This window comes from Salvia hispanica, chromosome 5 (genome assembly GCF_029641045.1).
Source record: "Salvia hispanica isolate PSC_SH4W2 chromosome 5, Shi_PSC_v1, whole genome shotgun sequence".
In the NCBI taxonomy this organism is placed as follows: Eukaryota; Viridiplantae; Streptophyta; class Magnoliopsida; order Lamiales; family Lamiaceae; genus Salvia; species Salvia hispanica.
In genome coordinates, this window is record NC_142696.1 from 36,675,233 (window position 1) to 36,696,752 (window position 21,520).

The following is a 21,520-nucleotide window of genomic DNA, read 5'->3' on the forward strand; positions in this document are numbered from 1 at the left end:
CATTAAATTCGGCGGATCGCTGGGCGGGAGGTCGGCTTTGGCTTATTTTGCACAACGGGCCGCTGGACCTCCATCGATCATTGGCGCTCGACAGCCAGGATCAGCGGACCGCTGAATAGTCCGAATCCTTTGAACTTAAATCTCGACTTTTTTCTGTCCTCTTCTGTATCATGCACATTTCTCACAAAACACGTACCAAATTGTACAAATAATGCAATTAAAGAACATATGTTGCATGAAAGATAGTCAAAACAAGACAAATCTAGGTCTTAAAAGCTGCCAAATTCATTTATCAATCAGTACGAGATTTACGCCACCGTCCCACTTAAGATGACACACTTTCCTTTTTAGTTTGTTCCAAACAAGATAACACATTTCTATTTTTGGAAACTTTCTCTCTCCAATTAATACATACAAGGACTTTTTTTTCTCTCTTCAATTAATATTCAATTGTCTTTCTCTCTCTCCATTTAATACTTGCACTCACATTTTCTCTCCAATTAAACATATTAACCAACAATTCTTTAAATTCCGTGACAACTAAGAAATGTGTCATCTTAGCCGGGACGGAGGGAGTATAATTGAAGGAAAATAACAAATAAGAATAAAAATGAAATATAACTATGAAAACAATAAAATAAACCAAATTGTAAGTCAAGTCGGAGAAATCTTATGTCTCGGTGGGTGTTCTTGGATCGACACATTATTCACAAAGACAAATGGCTTCATCATAGCGTCCAGAAGCACTCAAATCTGCTAGGCATTGGCGAACTTAACATTGTTACAGATCTCCACCTCTGAAGCCAACTAAGCTAGCCCGTGCGGGCAAAACTTAACATCATTATGGGAATCGTGAGCCGATAAACTTCTAAACAAATGCAAAGAGATATATGCACAATGGAAAAGAAAAAGATTGATAAATTAAATACTTCGTGGAATAATTATGTATTTCCTCTCATGGAGTGGAATGCCGTTCAAAAGGGTCGATATGAAGTTGTGAATGATAATGTCCTACCTCACCACTTGGTCAATCAGGCATATTGATCTTTCAAAGATTGAAGCCAATTTGGGTGTTCGAAAAGCAACAACTCTTTTGACATCTTGGCATTTTAGTTTGAATATATTGTTTATGGATAGAAAAAATTTGTGTTCTTCTTGTAGAGCCCAAAATACCGATGATGAATTTTCATGACAATTATAAAATTAATGGAAAATTAAGATGGAAAGTTGACATCACAACAAGACGATTATAAAATTAATGGTAAGTTGAGATGGAACCATCAATAAGTATAAGCTTATCGCTTGAATATTTTTATAGATTAATACTCCATTTATTGCGGCGTGTTTACGTATTAATACAAATTAATAATCCCTCCGTTACGCGGTAGTTGAGTCATTTTGTCATTTCGGTACGTTCCATAATAGTTAAGTCATTTCCTTTTATAGCAAAAGTCAACACATTTCTTATCTCTTACTTTACTCTTTTAATTTATTCTTTCTTCATCTCTCTTTTTTCACTTTTTACTTTATTCTTTCTTTATTTAACACACTTAACACAATTTTTCTTAAATCCCATGCCGAAAAGAAACGCCTCTACTACCGCGGAACGGAGGGAGTAGTATCTTATAATTTTAGCTACTACTATTTGGCAATTAATTACCCACCGACACGCAATGCTATTAGGAATTTAAGATTGTATTCCTATATATCTACCACCTTTCTTGGCTTTTATTAATCCTACTCAAGCAACATAACATATAGTATTATTTTTTATCCCTATAAATCCTTTGTCTTTTCGTTCATAACTGTAGACCTCAAAAAAGTTAGAAGGCTGTTGCTTTTTTGACATCTTATAACTTAATAACATAACTACTTATAAATTAATAACGATAACAAACTACTATTCTATCATCATTGTAGTTATTAACATTACTATTACTTTGTATTATAGAAATCTAGTGGCTGGTATCACTGTTATATTTTGAATAGTAGGGGCATTATTTTCTGATTTACAATATTGTTTTGGTAAAGTAATAAATAGAATATTAATATCTGCACAGACATACTACTCACTTATTTGATATGGTAATAGATAGTATATTAAGAGTTTCACTTTTTTCTGTTCCCCTTTTTTGGGTGAAAATAATTTTGCCATTCATTTTCAGCAGTGGCTATGAGCAGTATCAGCAGTAGGACTACATATAATTATATATGGTTATAATTAAATGACCCGCTATAAATATTCTAAGTTGCCGATATAAATTTGGTATATATATTTACATGGCCTAGCTATTATTTCCTACAACTCATGATAAAAGTTCTTTTGGAATAGTGGACACATACTCCATCCATCCGCCATTAGAAATCTCATTTCTTGGCAGCACGAATTTTAAGAAATATTAAGAAAAGTAGGTGGAAAAAAGTTAGTGGAATAGGGTCCATCCAACTTATATACTCCCTCTGTATTAAAAAAATAGAAACATTTGAAACGACACGGGTTTTAATGTACAATTGGTAAAGTAAATGAGAAGAATTGGAAAAGTAAGAAAGAGGAAAGGAAAAATGAGTAAAGTAAGAGAGAGGAAGAGAAAAAGTAGTGAAAGTAGAGTTAGTGGATTATAGGGTCCATGTCCTAAAATAGAAGATTCTAAAGTTTCTATTTTTAACGAACGACCCAAAATGAAAATAGTTGCTATTTTTAAAAAACAGAGAGAGTATATTAGTTTTAAATGAAATTTGAGTGGAATGAGTTAGTGGAAGGTGAGATCCTAATACCATTTATGGAAAAGTGAACCGGGACTCTTATTCGCGGGCGGACTAAAACGGAAAAACAGAACTCCTATTTGCGGACGAAGGGAGTATTAATTATAAAAGAAATACACTTAAATTAAGCTTAATTAATGATAATTCATCTAGCTAGTTTAATGAAATACATTTAAGTCTTTTCAATTCACTACTGATCTCATATTTATTAAAATAATAATATAATGAATTGAAGTGTTCTATTCCATTTTATTATGCATCACTAATAAGAATTTTCCTAAAAATAATAGCAACCCACCAATTAGTACGAAGATCGCATGATTATCATTTTGTTGCAAATTAATCCATCATAAAGTGAAAAAATCAAGACCATTACAACTACCCAAATTAGTCACAAAGACGTTTTTTAAAATGATAAACATTGGTTCCTCATTTATCCTCGGACTATTGGAGTGACGTAGACATTTCAAATGTCTACCTTAAGATTAATTTGGAAGCAATTAACAATCGTGTAAAATTTTAAAATAGTTGAAATTGAGTTTTAGTTGAAATATGCAAAGCTAGAAGTTGGTGAAAGTGCTTGTGTTTAGGTGCGTTTATCTCCGTTCAAAAAATCAATAAAATAATATAATTGTCAATGTAAATTAACAATATTGTTATTGGTGGAGTAAAATTAACCATATTATATTAGTATGAGTTTATTTGTCCTTATCAGATTTTAAATAAATTAATTGACGAAAGTGGGGACATCTAGTGATATGCCTATATATATAAATTTTTAGAATGTTTTCCCTGTAGGTGGCTTAAAGTATATATAGAACGGTTGTTAAAATTGGTATGCGAAGTACAAATAATTGAAGTAACATTATGTCGTAATAGTAACATACCAAGTTGTAGTGATGCACGCTTACAGAATTATGATGGTTGTTGTAAGCCGTTTCTCCAATTTTTCTGGTATGAATTTAATAAGAGGTAAACTTTATAATTAAATTCACATTAATTATATGTGTATATCTTAATGTACAATAGGCTGGAAACTACCCATACAATATCATCGAATTTTATTCATTGTTTCTCGATTTTATATAATTTCTCATATTCCAATTGAAAGTAACGTTTTTTTTCAAAAAAAGAAAGAAAAGAAAGACGTCTATACAATGTGTAAATTAATTTGTTGTGAAAATGTAATTTGATGGAACTATAATTCGACTGTAACTTGAAAACTTTTTAAGTTTCACCATCCATTTTATTTTATTTTTAGAAGATAGAGTTGCAATCGATCTGTGTACGTACGTACTACTACTAATTATAAAAAGTACATGGCCTCTAATCTGTTCAAAAATCAAGGTTTGTGGAAATGAGCTAGGATTACTAAATACTCCATTAGGTTAGCTGCATGCAATAAAAGCTACACGCTAATCCAGCTCGTTAAAATTTACTAAGTTTGATAATACTCCCTCGCCAAATAGTTTGTCCCATTTTCTTATTTCGGTCCGTCCCACATAGTCTGTCTCATTTCACTTTTTACCATTTTTAGTAGTAGATTCACATATTCTACTAACTCAATCATACTCACATTTTATTATAAAACTAATATATAAAAGTAGGACCCACATTCCACTAACTTTTTCAACTCACTTTTCATTACATTTCTTAAAACCCATGCCCGGTCAAAGTGAGACAAACTATCTGGGACGAAGGGAGTATGAAGCACTTCCTCCATCTCCTTAGGTAGTAGATATTCCCTCCATCTTTGAAAATTTGTCACTTAATTATTTCCATTTTTGTCCATCTCTAAAATTTGTCACCTTTCACTTTTATCAATTTTTGTAGTGAATCTCACATTCCACTAACTCATTCACACATTTTATTAGAAAACTAATATATAAAAGTAGGACTCACATGTCACTAATTTTTTCAACCAATTTTCTATTATATTTCTTAAAACTCGTGCCGAGTCAAATGATGACAAATTATTAAGGACGGAGAGAGTATTTATTTTTGGCACAAGATTTAAGAAAGTTATGTTAAGTAGATTAAGGAAAGAGAGAATATAGTAAGAAAAAGAATAAACTGAATTTCAATTCAAATCCAACTCATTTGCTTGGTAAAATAAAGTACTTATATGAAATCGAATTTGAAGGAATTGCGCACGGACACTTATTCAATACACTTATACACACACTTATTGAATATATACAATACACACACCAACTTAAAATCACAATACGCAGCAGAAACATTGTGTACATACTGCACCACACACAATACATACACTTAGTGTGTGTAGTATTTGTATTGTGAGTGTATGTGTACTGCGTGTATTTTTTGTGAGTGTGCATTGTGTATGTGTATTGTATGAGTGTGTATGTACCGCCGCATGTAGAATTTGTGTGTATTGTGTATGCAGTATACATGTATGTGTTGTATGTGCACAATGTGTATCATGGGAATGTTATCTTTTTTGTGCATACAAAATCAAAAGGTGGTGCTATAATTTAAACATTTTTAAAATTGGTTCTAATTTGCTACAAGATCCAAATCAATATTGTAAACAATTATCACTAAAAATAAAATGAAGAAAACTTTGCCATTGACCTAAATCATGTGCATACTTAATACACCTACATTAATCTTGTTTTCCCACCCAAAAAGTAAGACGAAATAGACCACTGCCTTATCCTCATGTATATACACCGCAATTAGGCACTAGTCCAAGGACCATCCACAAAATAATTCCCACCATTTTGATCCCAATTCTCTTAATATAAGCTTTTGTGTGACAATAATTATGAAATAAAAACCCATTTTCCCCCAAAAATAACCTCAGCCGCCTACATTATCCCTTTCCTCCATCGCTTGAAATATCTTGTCATCTTACGAGAAATAGGCACAGTAGAATCATCAGCAGCATCATCATCACCATCAAGAAACTTGGCAGAACTGATCAAGAATGATTAGCAGCTGAAACCAACCAATATTTGTTTTTTCATCACTGTTAGTATTTATTAATTTCTCTCTTCTTCAATTCTTGTGCACCACCCACTTTACACAAAATCTTATCACCAAAAAGCACAACCATTTCTCCTTCTGCTTCGACACATCTGTCATCTACAGCGAATAAACACAGTAACCTTCTGTCTCTCTCTCTCTACAAACATGAGCCCTGACGACTCCTTAAGATCTCTCTCTCTAGACTACCTCAACCTCCTCATCAACGGCCAAGCCTTCAGCGATGTCACCTTCAGCGTTGAAGGCCGCCTTATCCACGCTCACCGCTGCATTTTAGCCGCCCGCAGCGCCTTCTTCCGGAAATTCTTCTGCGCCCCGGACTCCGGCGGCCTCGACCCGCTCCGATCGGGCCAGGCTCGCCAGGTCATCCCCGTCAACTCTGTCGGCTATGAAGTTTTCCTTCTCATGCTTCAGTTCTTGTACAGCGGCCAAGCCTCGGTTGTACCTCACAAGCACGAGCCCCGCCCTAATTGCGGGGAGAGGGGCTGCTGGCACACGCATTGCTCCTCCGCCGTCGATCTCGCCGTCGACACGCTCGCCGCCGCTAGATCCTTCGGCGTCGAACAACTCGCTTTGCTCACTCAGGTTAATTTTGTTATCTCTCTCTCTCTCTCTCTCTCTCTCCATGGTAGATTGATCTGGATGAAATTCAATTCAATTTCTGCCGTAATTTGATCTGGAAAAGGTTTTGATCTCTTGATTTCATGTAAAATTTGTGAATGAAAGACATCTTCTTCTCTGATCTAATCAAATCCGTTCTTCTCCACAAAACCCCAACCATTTCCCCCAAAATTGTAAAACCTAATTTTAAACGAATTGAATTCAATTTTGCAGAAGCAGTTAACGAGCATGGTGGAGAAAGCTTCGATCGAAGATGTGATGAAAGTCCTAATCGCGGCGAGAAATCACGACATGCAGCAGCTATGGAACACCTGCTCTCACCTCGTCGCGAAATCGGGGCTGCCGTCGGAGATCCTGGCCAAGCACCTCCCAATGGACGTCGTCTCCAAAATCGAGGACCTCCGCCTCAAATCCTCCCTCTCCCGCCGCCCGATCCTCCCCAGCCACCACCACCTCTGCGCCGCGGCGGATCTCGAGGAGCAGAAGATCCGCCGCATGCGCCGCGCTTTAGACTCCTCCGATGTGGAGCTCGTGAAGCTGATGGTGATGGGAGAAGGCCTCAATCTCGACGAGGTCCTCGCTCTCCACTACGCCGTGGAGAATTGCAGCAGAGAGGTCGTGAAGGCGCTGCTCGAACTCGGCGCCGCCGATGTGAACCTCCGCGCGGGCCCCGCGGGGAAGACGCCGCTCCACGTGGCGGCGGAGATGGTGTCGCCGGACATGGTGGCGGTGCTGCTCGACCACCACGCCGATCCGACGTGCCGCACCGTGGACGGCGTGACGCCGCTGGACGTGCTCCGAACCCTAACTTCGGATTTCCTGTTCAAAGGCGCGGTACCTGGATTGAACCACGTGGAGCCGAATAAGTTGAGGCTTTGCCTCGAGCTGGTGCAGTCCGCGGTTATGGTGATCACTAGAGAGGAGGGGAACTCGTCGGAGCCGCCGTGCACCGTCCCGATTTTCCCCCAAATTAGCGATGATAATAGCGGCGGGGGAATGGCGCGGCACGGTAATGCCATGTATCATCACCTCTCACTTGATCAGTATTGACTTCTTCACTCTATCTCTCTCTCCCTCTCAAGGTAATAATGTGTGATCATCAGAATCCATGCATGGAGCTAAATTAGTTGATTAACTTTTATTATTTGTTTTCAAGCACTTTTCCATATATATTTTCTTCTTTTTTTTTCTAAATTTATTTCTGGATTATTGTTAATTATAAACGATTCTGTTGATTAATTGCCAACGTTGATCAATTACTAATTAGCTTAGATTTGTGTTATTTAAGTGTTGCATTTACCAAGGTTAATTAGTATTTTCTCTTCAAAAAACCTTCATTTTATAAAAAATTGATTTATATCCCACTTAAGAATGGAATGATGAATTTGGGATATAAATCTTGATTAACTGAAGATAAAGTACTTCAGTTAATTAATCGTTTCATTACAGATTATATATAGTATTAAGTATGACATGAATCACAAGTTGAAATGAAAATATTATTATATTCCGTTGTTATAACAAGAGTATATTTCAACATCGAGGCGATTTTTATTCTCTGCAAATTAAAAATGAAAGCGATATTCTCTGCGAATTTACATAATTAAAGATGGTAACTGATCCGATGTGATTACAATACAATGATTTCATTTTATGTATACAGATTGATGAAACAATACGAAATGATGGTCTGAACATTCTTGATTTGAGTTATCTTTGTAAGAAGTGTCGCTTTTGTATGTGTAAGAGGAGTTTCAGAAATCGAATTTGAGAAGACAGAGGTCAAAGACCTTCCTTAAGCTCTGTCAATTCAATCTGTTTTTTTGTTGGTAGAAATAAATATAATTACCCAAAGAGTACATTCAATAATGTTTTTGTTTGCATTTATGAGGATGTACGTTAGTTATCTATTCATATTTATTTCCATGCAGTCAGTGCACCTATATATCTATATTGCTATTAAAAATTATGTAGAATAATTAGTGATTTTGAGATCGAATCCAATGAATTTTTAAAATGGGTTTTTACTTTTTAGTCGCATCTTTATCTGATACCAAAGTGTTATTAATTATTAATTAGATGAATTTTTTTCAAGAATGATTATTTTTCTCCCTCGCCATAAAATTGAGTATTAATTCAATGGTAGTATCAGAAATCATCATAACTAAAATCTAAAACGAATCTCCACCAACTTAATTAGTCAAGGCAGTTGGAATATTTAATTATTTAACTGATAAAACGAATTACGAAGTTGCTTCGATAGGAATCTGGTATTTATTTCTTATGCTTCAGTTTGGATGTTTTCTTGATGGTAAAATATTAAATTGTCATAAATAGTTTGGGTTGATTCAGTCTCCATCTTCCACGAGTGCAGGAATAATTATAACTGGTTTCATTAACTTGATCCATATTTGTGAATCAAAAGCATTATTTTGGGTTTAGGAAAAATATTTATTGTAGTCTTTGCATTAATCAATGCAGCATTGACACAACATTTTATTATGTCGGAATATTTAATTTTCTTTCCGTCCCTATCTATTCTGAATTATTATGTTTATATACTTTACATCCAAATATGGTTCTCTTTCAAGATGGAGATCATAGAATTCTGTGCTTTACAAATTACAACATCAATATTTCCATGCTAGTTATAAGTTTTTAGGTGATCAACTAATTAAATAGACAAATTTTCCGTTTATAGTTCCTCAATATATATCGAAATCGGTAACTATAAAAATATGTATAGCTTAAATAATCAGTAACTATTAAGTTCAAACTTGCTAATTGTTCATCTAATAATCAATCTAAAATTTTCATGTGTAATATATGTATTACTATTAATTAAGAAGTGCGATTAATTTGATCAATCATGTGCGCACGTACTTGTGTATAAAAGGAGTAGTATATGTTTTCATGTCTCTTGAACTTTAAATTAAATATATAGTAGAAAGAAAAAAAGAGCTAAACACGTATATCTAACTTTTTTGCTTTTAACTATTATATCTACTACATTAAATTTTATGTCCAAGAGACATGAATACACATATCAAAAACTCCACTTCACTAGCTAACTTCTTGTCTGTATGAATATCATGCACAAATTTAACGTTTAAAAATTACAAGCATCCCATATAATTTTGTTTTATGTACATGTTTTAAAATCAATAGAATTTGAAGAATGTAGATGATAAAACGAGTCAATAACCTTTCATTTATTTTTATGGATTGAATAATTAATTGATTGTGAATTTTTCTCCATTTTATTTTTAAAATATTCAATCCTATGTTTTGTTAAGAAGTACTGTACATCATATCACTAAACTAAAGTCTTGAATACGGATGGGGTGCGTTATAATGCTAACTTTTCTTAAATTGCTAACTTGCTAACTTATCAACGTAGTGTATTAAAATGTCAACACATATTTGTGTTGACATTTTAATAAATTGTGTTGACATTTAAATATTAATGTTAACACAATGTATTAAAATATCAACGTAAGTTTATGTTGACATTTCAGTATCATCGTGTTGACATTTTTAATACACTACGTTGATGAGTTAGCAATTTAAGAAAAGTTAGCAACGGATCACGACCCGAGACTTAATGTTACATTCAAGTTGACATAAAAAAAAATTCGATGGAAGTTGGAAAATGACTATTAGATCAAAAATGGAAGGTTGAAATTAAAAACACTAAGGTCATTTTATAAGGCCATTTTAAGATCGTTTTAAGAGATGTATATATGAATTAAAACAATCCAATAGTGACCTTTGTGTTAAGAACTAATTAAATCAATTTGAAAAACAACCCCAATATTTAGTTATTTATTGATCAGTGCTCTTATTTACGTTTAAGAGATATGAATAATATTGAGTGGTGTTCATTAGGTCGAGAGATAACCGAAATATATATGAGATATTCTACGAGTCACTTTCCATAAATTTGGATTGTAATCAAAAGAAAGTTATTAAACGTTGAATAAGAAGAAAAAAGGACTGGATTAGGTATTAAAGGACTGGCTAGGTTATAACCCTATAGATTAGACTTTAATTTTAGGGTTCGTTCCTTCAATTTTCACCAACGACAAAATCTTGTGGGATTGGACAGCTTATCGCAGGTGACGAAGCCAGCGACAAAATTCTAACTTTTCCTTGAATTTTATGTTGTTTGCTTTGGAGACTTTGGGATTCTAGCTTGATAGGATAATCCAAGAGTTTAAACATACCTAAATTCGCCATCATAAAAGATTTATTTATAAGTTTTTTTTTCTGGTGCATAATTTTGAGTTCGCATTCAACAAAACACGTGTTGAAACGTCATGGGATGAAATGATGGAAAAACAAGATTTGTTGTTTTGGTATAATTACTATTACAAGGTCTACAATTGTTTATATAAATAGTTGTTAGGCAGAAATGTTTTACAGTTGTTTCCAGACCAAAAGGAATAAATCCAAGAAACAGTGTGATCAGTATTCTTTTTCAATAAAGGCTACCTAAAACACAACAAAAAATTTCTGTTTGTTTAATTAGTTTTCTGTTTCAATAAATGGATATCTTTTACACTTCCATTCTTTTACATTCTTAATCCCATTTATGTATTTGAAAGGTTATTATAATTTTATCAGTTCCTTTCATTATACATGTAAAATCTACTCCGTGTTTGTGCTAAATTGCCAACAAATTCGTACAATTTTGACTAAATTATGGTTTTCAATACGTTTTATACATGTTTCAGCAATAGCCCTCTAATTGCTTCACGGTTTAGCAAAATAGACACCCTCAAAACGAAAATTCAAACTATTTGATCTTGAAATAAATAATCTAGATATATACTACGTGCCTTATAAAAAATTTACTATCAATATATAACTGAGGTTGTGATTTATGAAAATTAGATTTTAATCACACTAAGGGCATTTTTAGGTCAATGTTAGTTTATTTTTAAGCATTTCAATAAAAGATGATGTAAAATGATCTAACAATGACATCAAAACTGAACTAAATTTGTATTAGTATTGATACCATTAAAATATCATGTGTACAAATTTCCGCCACCTACTGAGAGACTTTCGGCCCTAATCCGCAAATCCGGTTGAGCAGGATTAGACGGATTCTGCTAGAGACGGATTCGGCACCTTGTGGTCGAACCAAAAAAAAATCATTTGTACACCTAAGCCGGTTAGGGGGAGAAAAAACAGAAAGAAATTAAAAAAACAGAAAGATATTCTAATATTTAGTGAAAATAAAATCTGTAAGAGCTAAAAACGTTAGATAATATGATGCCAAATAATAGAGTTTATTTCAGTTTTATAAATGGGCCGAGCGAATCAAGTACAGTACCTCCCTCAAGATATTTAATTGGATCCAAAGTGTAGGGTCCAGCCCAAATATGGAAACTATGAAAAGACTGGATAAGTGAAGTGGAATAAATGTAGTACGGAGTACAAGTATAAGGACGAGCTATAAGACCAACAAATATTATTGGGTGAACACATTCACAAATGAGCAACAACAAGACCAATTACCAAAGATATGATCATTGAAGCACATGTTAACAACAAAGGAGCATACCGAATAAAGAGGTGCCACAAGCGCCAGCAACCATAACCGATAGTAACAGATAAAATGGAGCGAAAGGGGCGGAATAAAATTTATCAAAAGCTAGCGGAAGGGGGAGGGGAGGTTGTCCCCTCCTGCCCCTCCCTAGATCCGCCGTTGGATAGCAAGCCAGGAAACAAAGCAACAAAGTGAAGTCATACTTACCAACCTCTTCATATGCTCGTTTTGCCGGACCAGTTTATAATGTCACTCAAAATTCTTAATAGGATATTAGTTCAGGCACCACCCTTTCATCCACGTTTTCTAAAATTGTTTAATTCATTTCCTTCCCAAGTAATTCCTCCTTTTGTGGCCAAGTCCACCTCCATTCTCCGTTTCCCCAATACCCAATTTCTCAACATGGTAATTTGTCTAAGTAGTCACATTGAATAATCTTGGAAAGAGATTTTTAAAGCTCCTATAACCCATTAAGTAGGCAAGCCAAAAATTCGTGTTGGCCCCATTATCCTCCCTTTTAGCCATTTCTCGAACTCCCTGGTTGATGCTCTTAAAATTTGTAAAAATTATTATTGGCTCATATCCTTGTTAAACTTCAAGATTATAAAAATTATGATTGGATGCCACAATTTCATTCCACAACTATCTCTGGCCATTTGCGAACATCCATCAGCCTTCGGCCATCTTCCCATCTCCATCAAAATGAACATTTACTTCTTTAGTTTTCTGCAGAAATAACTAGAGTAGTAAATATTTACAGAAAATGAACGAATTAATGTAATTCCCTTCCTACACATTTAAAAGAAGAACCTATATCATACCTTCATGAATCTACGATCCAATCACCAATATTTCTGATTTTTTATAAGTATTTAATTACCGCATATTATAGTGAGATGGAGGGAGTGCACTTAATAGTAATAATAGAAAGAAATACAACTGTATTTGGTTTTAATTATACAGAAAATTGGGATGAATCATTTCCTTTTTAGATAAAATTCATGCACTTCATTTATCATTTTATCCTCTCTTTTATTTTACTCTTTCTCTCATAATTTTCCTACCCCATCTCTCTTCTACTTTATAATCACTATATTTAACTTATCAAATATATTTATTTCTTAATCTCCGTACTCAAAAGAAATACTCTAACACTAATAAAACGAGAGGAGTAATATTTAGTCTAATGATACATGCAAGGTCTAATCTATTTCAAACTACATCTCTTCTGTAAACTAGTACTACAAAATAAAATTTAAACTATTAAATTTTAAGATTTGATGTTATCATGGTCCAAATTTATTGTATAATTCTCTAATATGACCGAACTAAAAGAATACTTATAAATAATTTTATAAGTTATGAATTGTGAGTATAAAAAGTTAGTAGAATGTGATATTTACATAGTAATTGTTTTTATAAATTGCGGATAATTCAAGATGGCAAAATGGTATTTTAAATGATGAACGAGCTAGTTTGCAGTATAGTAAAATCGAACTAGAAAAATACTTGTAAATTACTAGTACTAGTATTTACTATGATTAAATAATGTGTCGAAACAATATGGGCGCCCACAAAGTTTTAATTCGCCGAATTCAATTAATTTCTACTGAATATTGTTTATTTAAAAAACATTTTCAGTTGACTATTTTCAATAATCTCCTTATGATTTTTTACATTTTGTCGACTGGATCTTCACACTATTCAACATAAATCACATCAGCAAATTTAATCAAAATTCTGGCAATCGCATATCGAGAACCATGTCGTCGGCGATCTCTCAGCTCTCATGCTTCTCCGCCGTAGTTGACAGCCGCCGTTCGCATCTCCACCAGAGATTCCATCTCTTCCCCACGAAATTTCGTCCCATAAAGGTACAATTTTGATCCCTATTGCTCGCGGTTTCGTTTCTTAATATCAATATTAAACATTGAATTGAGTAGAAATTTTGTCTTGATTAGCTGATATAAGTTCAACTATGGGTAGGGTTTGGTGAAATTGAATTTTGATTTAGTTTAAGAATCGATTTTACTTCGATCTGAAGGCTTGGTTTATGATTAAAAAAGTTGAATAGATCAACTAAATTGGTACTACTATTGAAGATTTTCTATTATTATTACTGTTATTGTTATTAAAATCATCATTGTCAGTTTTCTTAATTGAAATGCCTAAGACATATCCATTTTTCTGGAACTTCTAGTGTTATTGCTTTTTGCTAATCATAATATGCTGAAAATGATGCAAGTTGTGCTATCTTTTTTTAGGTTATAAATGTTATGAACAGTGATGGGCACGGCTCAAAATTATCCCAATTAGAGAATAATACTCCGAGTTATGTAGAAGATGCATCGGCATCCTATAACGGAAGCTCGGTGCAGCCGCATTCTGCTGCTGATAGTTCTGTTGCCGGAGGAGCAACAGATGAGCTGGAAAGCGCAGTCAACCAACCAAAGAGGGCAGCAATGATTCACGACTTCTGTTTTGGAATTCCCTTCGGTCAGTTGATGTCTTGATCTTGGTCTTCCTCCTCGATGAAGAACTGCATTCTTTTTTTTTTTTTGCTTTTTGATCTGTTTACTTATCTATGTTGTGTGATATTGAGCCGTTTGTTGCTCTAAGTTGATTGTTTTTGAGCCAGGTGGACTAGTATTTTCCGGGGGTCTCGTTGGCTTTTTGGTTTCAAGAAACCCTCGTACTCTGATTTCCGGTGTGCTCTATGGAGGTGCCCTGCTTGCTCTTAGCACGCTGAGCTTGAAGGTGTGGAGACAAGGGAAACCGAGCTTTCCGTTTATAATAGGTCAAGCAGGTGATTACTTTCTTCTCTAGAAATGGATAGTTTTTTTCTCTTCTGGTATGTTGATACAAATCTAAAATGGGATCAATAGTTTTTTCTCTCTTTTGCTATTAATTTACGGGAAGACCTGTAATTTACTGCTACAATGTGACCAAATTCCTATTTTGTAATTACATTTGATTTTGGTAACGATTTTCCTACCCAAATTAGTGCTAATGTGGCTGCCTAAAAAAGTGAGATGGTCAAATACATTAATCACCAAAACATCATCGGTCGACTGAAAATGTGCGCGAGGGTAAAAATTTGACCAGAATCTGACCTCGTTAGGAAAAACCAGATATATAAGTTGGTGCAAACCCAGAATTTGGCTGAAGTGAAGTAATTTACAGGCTATTATCCCTAATTATACTTGTGATTTGTCATGGAATCTATCTTGTTTGATATGGAGATAGGAAGGTTGGTTGCATGACTTTAATCATCCCAATCTCTGGCTTGCAGTACTCTCGCTCGCCCTCCTACTTAAGCATTCTCGGGCCTATACATTGGTAATTCTTAACACAATCAAGCTCGTTACTTCCGTTCTGCGTATCATGTTCAACAATTTAACCGTGACATCTTGTATTTTCTCGCAGACAAACAAATTCTTCCCGGCAGCGTTCAATGTCGTCATCAGGTAATGCACTATCATGCTTCTTCTAAATAATAATCTACCTCTTCTAATTCTAGTTTGTGATTATCTTCACTTGTTGTTTTGACACCGTAGTGCTGCAATGCTGTTGTTCTATGCCTATGTGATGATATCCGGAGGCAATCCTCCACCGAAGAAGCTGAAGCCTACTGCTGCAGTTGAGTCCTCGTAGTCAAGAGATGGATACTGGTGGTGAGTTACTGATCACTGGCCCTCAAAGAAGTTTCTTTCGAGTAAATTTAGATCATTAATACGACGCCTTGGGGTATCATGATTGAGATACTGAGTGTATCATCTGAACTTGGTAGTATAAATCCGAATTGAATTTTACCAGCATGAACTCAAGAGTAGATTATTATGGTCTTGTTGTAGGTGACTTTCAGCAGCAACTTTCGATCATTTCCATAGCTATCTATATATGTTGTGACGCATAGCAAACAATCTTGCCCCTTTTAATTAGGCATTTTGCAATTGGGGGCATAATCTCGATTTCGTGCTTTTGCTGCTAAAATATGCCCCTGATGAGTGGCGTAGTTGGTACAACCGGGGAGTCTGTGGTTTAAAGGTCGCAACTCCGAGTTGCATTAACACTTTCTAAGTCGATATATGAAATGGTGCGATGTTTAAATACTTGAGATTAAAATTTCTAATATTATGATCCAAGGTTAATTTTGTAATAGGACGGCAGGATTCACGGCTAATCCTCAGATGCAATACCATGAGAGACTGGGTCCATCAATTGAACAATATATTATGTTGTCGGCCGGTTGAAAGATTATATCTCATGGGATGTTAGGTTTGTAAGATTATATCTCATAATTAAATATGTAAGTATGGGTCACGAGACTGAGTCTCACAAGTTAATTCTAGATGGATAATCATATGACAATGAGTAGTTAATTCTAGATGGATAATCATATGACAATGAGTCATAGCTACCTCACTTTAACTAAAATAATCTCACGACTTAATTCTAGGTGATAATCATATAATAGTGAGTCATAGTAACTGAACGACACCATTATGTTTGGTTCATGAGATTGAATATTACAACTTAATCCCAGGTGCATAATTATATGATAATGAGTCATAGTTATTTCATTATAACTATAATAATTTTATAACTTAATGTTATATGGATAGTTTATCACTGTAACAAGAAAATTGTTAAGGATATTTTTTTAATACGATTAAGGATGCTAATTTGTGTTTCTAGATATGCCACCAATGCTTCATAAAATGTGTTGATTGTTGGTGTCACAACTAAAATTAGAGGATGCAAATGAAAACATTCTAAAAAAACAAAAGATTAAGTTAATTTGTCCTTAATTTAGGGACGCCTTCTTTTGCGTCCTAAATTGTTGTTATTTTTTAAAACTTTCCAATTCAAATAATTGCGTCTCAATTTTTGTGTACTTGGTGTTTGGTTTGCAAGATTGTATCCGAGATTAAAATTGTAGTGTGTTTGGTTCATGAAATTCAACTCCACAACTCAATCCTAGATGAATAACCATGGGATAATTAATCATAGTTAACCTCCTATAACTAAATAATCTTACAACTCAATCCTAGATTGTATATTGATATGAAAAGATAAGTTTTTTAGTGTATGATAATCAGTCATAGTAACCAAACGACACATATGTGACTAAGTCTTGTTTAATACACATGGTTCGTGTTCGGTTTCCTAGATAAAGTAATACTCCATCCGTTTTTTCAAAAATAGCAACTATATCCATTTTGGATCGTTCCTTAAAAAAAGACACTTTAGAATATTTCTATTTTAAGATATGGCCCCACAATCCACTAATTCTACTTTCACCACTTTTTCTCTTCATCTATCATATTTTACTCATTTTTCTTTTCCTCTCACTTACTTTACCAATTCTTCTCACTTACTTTACCAATTGTACATTAAAATCCGTGACGTTTCAAATATTTTTATTTTTTGAATACGGAGGGAGTGTATCATAATATAATATAGGATTGAATTGTGAGATTATTTTAGTCATAGGGAGTTAGCTTTGACTAATTATCCCATGATTATCCCTAGGATTGAATTGGTGGACTAAATCTTATGAATCAAACATACTACTTACTAATTTAGTTCCGGGATACAATCTTGCAAACCGAACACCTCCATGGAGTATAATTTAATCAAAGGCCCAAATCTTTGTGCTAAAAATATGTCAAGCCCATATCGTGCTTATTGTGCCTGACATTATAAATTGGGCCATAAACTAAAATAAATAAGCTCGAAAGAAAAAAGAAGAGAAAAAAAGGTAACTGGTAGTATTAATATAGACAATTCTATTTAAATGCAAAATGATTGAATGTTTTAGACTTACTAATTATATCTATATTAATATTATTAGTATAACTTAGTAGTTACTATTTTTATAATAACAATAACCTATTTAGAAAAATGAACATTTGAACGTAATTATATAAGGGTAATTATCTCCAATATAAGAAATGAAACTTGGCGGCCAGTTTAACAGGGATACGTACAAAAATACAAAAAACTATTGTTTGAATTTCACTCAATGATTTATTTTCAATTTTCATTTATCAAAAAAATTAAATTTCACTCAATGATTTATTTTCAATTTTCATTTATCAAAAAAATTAAACCGTTTTCAATTGAATATTTTTCTTTATTTGTGTCCCTTGTCACATGTTTTGCATGTAGAGACCCCTAATGGATAACATTATTCTTTCTATTCCAACTTATTAAATTGTCACAAATTACTTGAGTCATTTTTCCTTTTATAAAAATACTAATATCTAAGTTTATTTATTTTATTTTCGCTTCTACTTTACCGTTCTCTTCAACTTCTTATTATACTGTTTAGTATCATATATGTGCTATGCACAAATATATTTTTAAAACATTAATTTTAAATTTCAAATTAATTAAATAAAATTAGAATTAATATGAGTAACAATTTTAGTTATATCGGAATTAAAAATCTATACAAATCAACATAAATTGTTTTACATGGATCAACTATAAATAACATAGATAGACTAAAAATCTAATCATTACTATTAAAAAAATATTAATAATTATTAAAAAAAAAGAAAGAAAATGGTGGTAACATCAATCTAAATAAGAAAACATAGTAATAAATAAAAATTGGATGGAAAGAAACGAAAAATATAACTAAAAAGAAAAAAATAACAATAAGTTCATATAATATTAAAAACAAGTACGATGTTGTATCAAAATTGATATATAGAAATGATGAAAAAAAAATACAATTGAGAAAATGTTAAGAAAAAGAAAAATATACTTAATAAAATGAAAAGGAACGAAAACATAATTAAAAAGAACAAAATTAGCCAATCAAATAAATTGGGGAAGCCTCGAGCTCACTGAGCATGGTGTGGAATGGTTCCATCATCCATGACGTCAAGCTGTCCTTCTATAGTAAGAGCAAAAATGATATGCTTGAATACTATAAGGTAAGTAGGTATGTGTGGATATTCAGCATTTAAATGACATATTTATAGGCTAAAATATACAAATGTACTATTATAGTTGACCATTACATCATAACTGAACAAACCTGATCAACAATTTTTCTAATCTGAGGCTCAAAACCCATGTCTAACATCCGATCTACCTCATCCAACACAAGATAAGTCACCCTTCGCAAATTTGTACGGTGAGATTCCAACATATTCCAACATATCAATTAGCCTTCCAGTTCCAGTTCCAATTCCAGATATAGCAACGACAACTTCAACACCTATAAGTACATTAAGCCAGTAATAGAGACACTGATTATGGAATTTCATACTATAGTTTGAATAAAAAGGAAGAAGCAGAAGGGAATACCCGATCCATGAACATCACGATACAGTAGTAAAGTCACCTTGCCCCACTAATTTGTAACTGCCCCACTAATTTTAGTTTATAGTTTTTGTTTTAAATATGACAAATGATCTCAATAACTTAATTTTGATTCCCACGTTTACACTTCGTTGTAAAACCTCCACTCACTCCACTCTTATAAATTTCCCAAAAACACTCCAAAACTTCCCTTATATTGTATAAATATCTTTATTTAAATTATTAAATACAGCTTTCTTAAATATGTTCGCGTGTGTGGGAGAGGAATAGATATTAGAGAATTGAAGTAGTATGATTGATTAAAAGCCAAATTTATTGGTAGGCGGCTTTATTAAGCATGTGTCGAATGTGTAGAGAGCGAGGGGCCTCCCGCGTGGTATTCACGTGAAGCGCACAAGTGAAACAGAGTATAATTCATTTTACTTGAAAATGACCATAACAAACCTCTGCTCATTTTATTCACATGCTAATACATTACCATTTCTTACACACTTTGGAATTTTCTGCACCATCAAAACTCACACCCTCTTATAGATTTTCCATTAATTAGGAAATCAATCAAATCTTCAACAACCCGATTTCCTTGCAACTTGACATCATAGTTGTCATAAAATTTTCATAAATTAGCATTTAAGATATATTGCAATGTTTCATGAAGAAGCTTTTTACAAAAATAAAATTAGAAACATCAAATTATTAATACTGTGTGTGGGCCAAAAGCCACATGGGATGTAAATTTGATGGCTCAAAGCAAAAAATAAGTGATCCTCAACACCCAAAGCGTCTTCACAAGTTGTTAAATTATACTACTATGAGTAATTAATTAATTAATGTTATTAGGTATATTACATTTTCAGTTTTTAAAAATTGTTAGTATATTGCATTGTAGATTTATGATTGAATTGGAAATCCAGATCTGGCATCCTTGATTGAGTTTATCATAACCACAATAAAGGAAAATATATATAATTGGACAAAAATTTGAATCATAATTAGAAACATGTGATCATGAATCATTATTAATTTGTGAGGACGTACTATGTAGACATAGAAGATCCCTGTTAATTCCTTAATCATGTTACATCTTTTTTCATTTTTTCTTGAAACTTTTGTCGCGGACTAAAATCAGGAAACATAATCATACTATATTTTACCACTATATTTAGTAATAATGACTATCACAATCACCATCAAAATAACGGTGGCAACAAAATTTCTTTGGCCTCATCATAGTTATAGACAAACAATGACACATTTACTTTAAGTTTAACCGTTGAAGGATTACAAATTTATTCTAATTTTACTGAAATTATCATGTATAAGCCCCCACCAATGAATCAAATCTCTTGAATATGTATATAGTTTCAAACTTGAGATGATGATTTACTAGGTCATCCCCAAAGTCCAAAGATACATTAATTATTTAATTCCATATAGTATGAATAGTAGATTTAATCTTATTTAGTACTAGTACTGTTCTGTAACAAGAAAAATGAAAGCTTTCAAAACACTCCTTTCGTCCTATAAAATATGTATATTTTTCCGATTTTGTATGTCCCATAAAAATACGGACATTTCCATTTATCCATATACTATATCAAATGATTTTTTGATTCAATGACAGGTAAGGGTTTTGCATGGTTTTTTGTTGTCTTTTTTTTGCTTTGTTCGTTTGTTAATTATCGACTACTTTGCTCCCTGCGCCTTCAGCTTGAGCATTTCTCTTGTATCAAAAAAAGAAAATGACCATCATTACAACTTATTAAACACCAATAATAATGCGGGAGTCACCATCCACTAACTCTATTTTAATCACCCTTCTCTTGCTTTTTTTTTTACTTTACCAATTATGTATTAATTCTTGTATCATTTCAAATACATATAGTAGTATTTTTTAGGACGGAGAGAGTACGTGATATCAATAAACAAGAGTGAGTGAAAAGTAGCAGTCCACAACCAGACTCATTGGCTAAGAGTCAAGAAAATGACATGAGGGGCATGATAAGAACTTAAGAATAGACTCTTATTGGTATTTCGGGAACATTGTTAATTAATTGAAATATTATTCAATTTAAAATAAAGTATGGTTGGCAAAGTCTTGCAACAGGTAGTTAGAAAAATTATCCAATTTAAAATAAAAATGAAAATCGAATCGGTTTTCAGATCGGTTTTGTCAAACCGAATCGAATATAAAAATTGAAATTTTGAATTATCCAAAAGAGTGAA

At 33.2% G+C, this 21,520-nt stretch overlaps 2 protein-coding genes across 2 annotated transcripts; both read left to right on the plus strand.

Moving 5' to 3' along the window:
- The first annotated feature begins 5,513 nt into the window (after nucleotides 1–5,513).
- On the plus strand, nucleotides 5,514–7,662 carry LOC125190530 (BTB/POZ domain and ankyrin repeat-containing protein NBCL-like). Its single transcript, XM_048087853.2, has 2 exons — nucleotides 5,514–6,360; nucleotides 6,610–7,662. The coding sequence occupies exons 1-2, from the start codon at nucleotides 5,923–5,925 to the stop codon at nucleotides 7,444–7,446; spliced, it is 1,275 nt and encodes a 424-aa protein (XP_047943810.2). The 5' UTR covers nucleotides 5,514–5,922; the 3' UTR covers nucleotides 7,447–7,662.
- Nucleotides 7,663–13,604: 5,942 nt separating this feature from the next.
- LOC125186770 (Transmembrane proteins 14C) lies at nucleotides 13,605–15,876 on the plus strand. The gene is made up of 6 exons (XM_048083215.2): nucleotides 13,605–13,827; nucleotides 14,218–14,449; nucleotides 14,592–14,759; nucleotides 15,246–15,292; nucleotides 15,380–15,420; nucleotides 15,511–15,876. Exons 1-6 carry the CDS (start codon nucleotides 13,717–13,719, stop codon nucleotides 15,605–15,607), a joined length of 696 nt encoding a protein of 231 aa, XP_047939172.1. The 5' UTR covers nucleotides 13,605–13,716; the 3' UTR covers nucleotides 15,608–15,876.
- The last annotated feature ends 5,644 nt before the right edge of the window (nucleotides 15,877–21,520 follow it).

Bases quoted from the DNA above. Each gene is read 5' to 3' on its own strand.
- LOC125190530 (XM_048087853.2), top strand. From the start codon at position 5,923: ATGAGCCCTGACGACTCCTTAAGATCTCTCTCTCTAGACTACCTCAAC. The intron at 6,361-6,609 runs GTTAATTTTGTT...TCAATTTTGCAG, and splicing joins AACTCGCTTTGCTCACTCAG to AAGCAGTTAACGAGCATGGT.
- LOC125186770 (XM_048083215.2), top strand. From the start codon at position 13,717: ATGTCGTCGGCGATCTCTCAGCTCTCATGCTTCTCCGCCGTAGTTGAC. The intron at 14,760-15,245 runs GTGATTACTTTC...TCTGGCTTGCAG, and splicing joins GTTTATAATAGGTCAAGCAG to TACTCTCGCTCGCCCTCCTA. The intron at 15,421-15,510 runs GTAATGCACTAT...TTGACACCGTAG, and splicing joins GCGTTCAATGTCGTCATCAG to TGCTGCAATGCTGTTGTTCT.